At 35.3% G+C, this 1,604-nt stretch overlaps 1 protein-coding gene across 6 annotated transcripts in view; it reads left to right on the forward strand.

The window, feature by feature from the left end:
* The window catches only part of TMEM45A (transmembrane protein 45A), a 98,647-nt gene that overhangs the window by 70,036 nt on the left and 27,007 nt on the right, over positions 1-1,604 (forward strand). For all 6 annotated transcript variants that reach the window (XM_006143561.3, XM_027769969.1, XM_027769971.1 and 3 more), the window contains one exon: positions 651-843. In XM_006143561.3, the coding sequence (XP_006143623.1) occupies positions 651-843 (193 nt within the window). The remainder of the gene's footprint in view (positions 1-650; positions 844-1,604) is intronic.

Below are 1,604 nucleotides of genomic sequence, written 5' to 3' on the forward strand. Positions count from 1 at the left end.
AAAAAAAAAAAAAAAAAAAAAGAAGAGAGAGAGAGAGAGAGAGAGAGAAAGAAATTGTTTTTGATGTTGGTGTAAAAACAATGAAACATTTTCTTACTAGTTGTGAGATTTGAGTAAGTCTTTTAACTTCTCTATACTTGTATTCCAGTTGAAAGGGGATAATAATCTCTCATTCATGAGTGTGTTATAAAAACTAGGTTAGAGACTGCTCATAGAACACCTGACATAGTGCTTAGGATATGGTAGGTGTTCAATGTTCTATTACTGGTAAGTTCATATTATAGTGATCTACTACTGTCAAAGTAATACAGGATCCTCTGAATCAGTGGTGTATTCGTGATCACCAGAAGATAGTATACTGGCCAGCTGTAATGCTGAGGCCATGTGGATGGAGCTGGAGGATTGGTCCTGGGTTCTAATCTGAGTACCCCTGTTCACACCAAGTATGCAGGAGTCCATGATCCTGGTTGGTTAGGGCTGTGGTTGGATCATGGGGTGGGAACCCTGTTGGGGATACCTGTCTCTCTTTCTCTCAGAGGAAGTAAGTAAACAAACAAACAAAAAAGAATAGACTTGTAAGAACAAGTGATGTTTGGGCCAAGTTCCTGAAATGAAATGTTTTTATCTTCTGTATGTTCTTATCTTTGTAGACCATGGGGAGCTTCAGAGGTCATGCCCTCCCTGGAATCTTCTTTTTTATCATGGGAATTTGGTGGAGTATAAAAATTATTCTGAAGTATAACTGCAAAAAGCAAAAGCGAACCTTCTACCTTGGCTCCAAAGCATTATTCCATCGAATAGAAATTTTGGAGGGAATTATAGTGCTTGGCATGGCTTTAACTGGTGAGTAGACCATTTCTGTGTTTTGTTTTCTCTTTTTTGGGTGTTTTCACATATAAAGAGAAGGTTTAACATAAAATCAAGAAATTGCTAAAATGAATCTCTTATTTGAAAATCTCTTATCATATATTTTTATCATGATTTCTACCTGATATAACTTGTTACATAGGTGATACTTCATGCTTATGCAAAGATCTCTTTCTTAATGAATTAGTCACAGTATTGTAGTTAACTTGCCTAGCTAGTCAAGGTGAATTTACTTTATAGCATTGGTTGGAACTTCTGAAATAATTTCAATTGAAATTATTTGCTGGAAGGAAAATTATTTCACTGAAAGTCCTATCAGAAACCATTTCACAATGACAACAAAATAATGAAATGTTTATGGAAAAGTGTCAGTAATAAATCACTGATGATTTATGACTGTAGAGGGGGCTAAGAGCTGAAGAAAACTTTGCCTCATTAATACATCCTTTTTGTCCTGGTTCTGAATTGGAAAAAGAGATTAGGCAATATGACTTTAAGGCCTTAACACTGAGTAGAAAGAATCTGTGAGAATGTTATGTATTTTTGCAGTTTGACTGCAGTCTCTCCATTATAAAAGGTAAACCTTCTCGTTTTATCATTAAATTTCTTCATGCTATGTTTGTGGCAGTAGTCTGCTGTGGTCATCAAATTACAGAATAATTATTTCTAGAAAGATATTTCCTTGCCAAATTCTGTAGCTTAAAAAATAAGCTGAGTTGGAGAAGCCCTTCTTTCCC

This window comes from Tupaia chinensis, unplaced genomic scaffold, assembly GCF_000334495.1.
Source record: "Tupaia chinensis unplaced genomic scaffold, TupChi_1.0 Scaffold000100_1, whole genome shotgun sequence".
NCBI classification, from domain to species: Eukaryota; Metazoa; Chordata; class Mammalia; order Scandentia; family Tupaiidae; genus Tupaia; species Tupaia belangeri.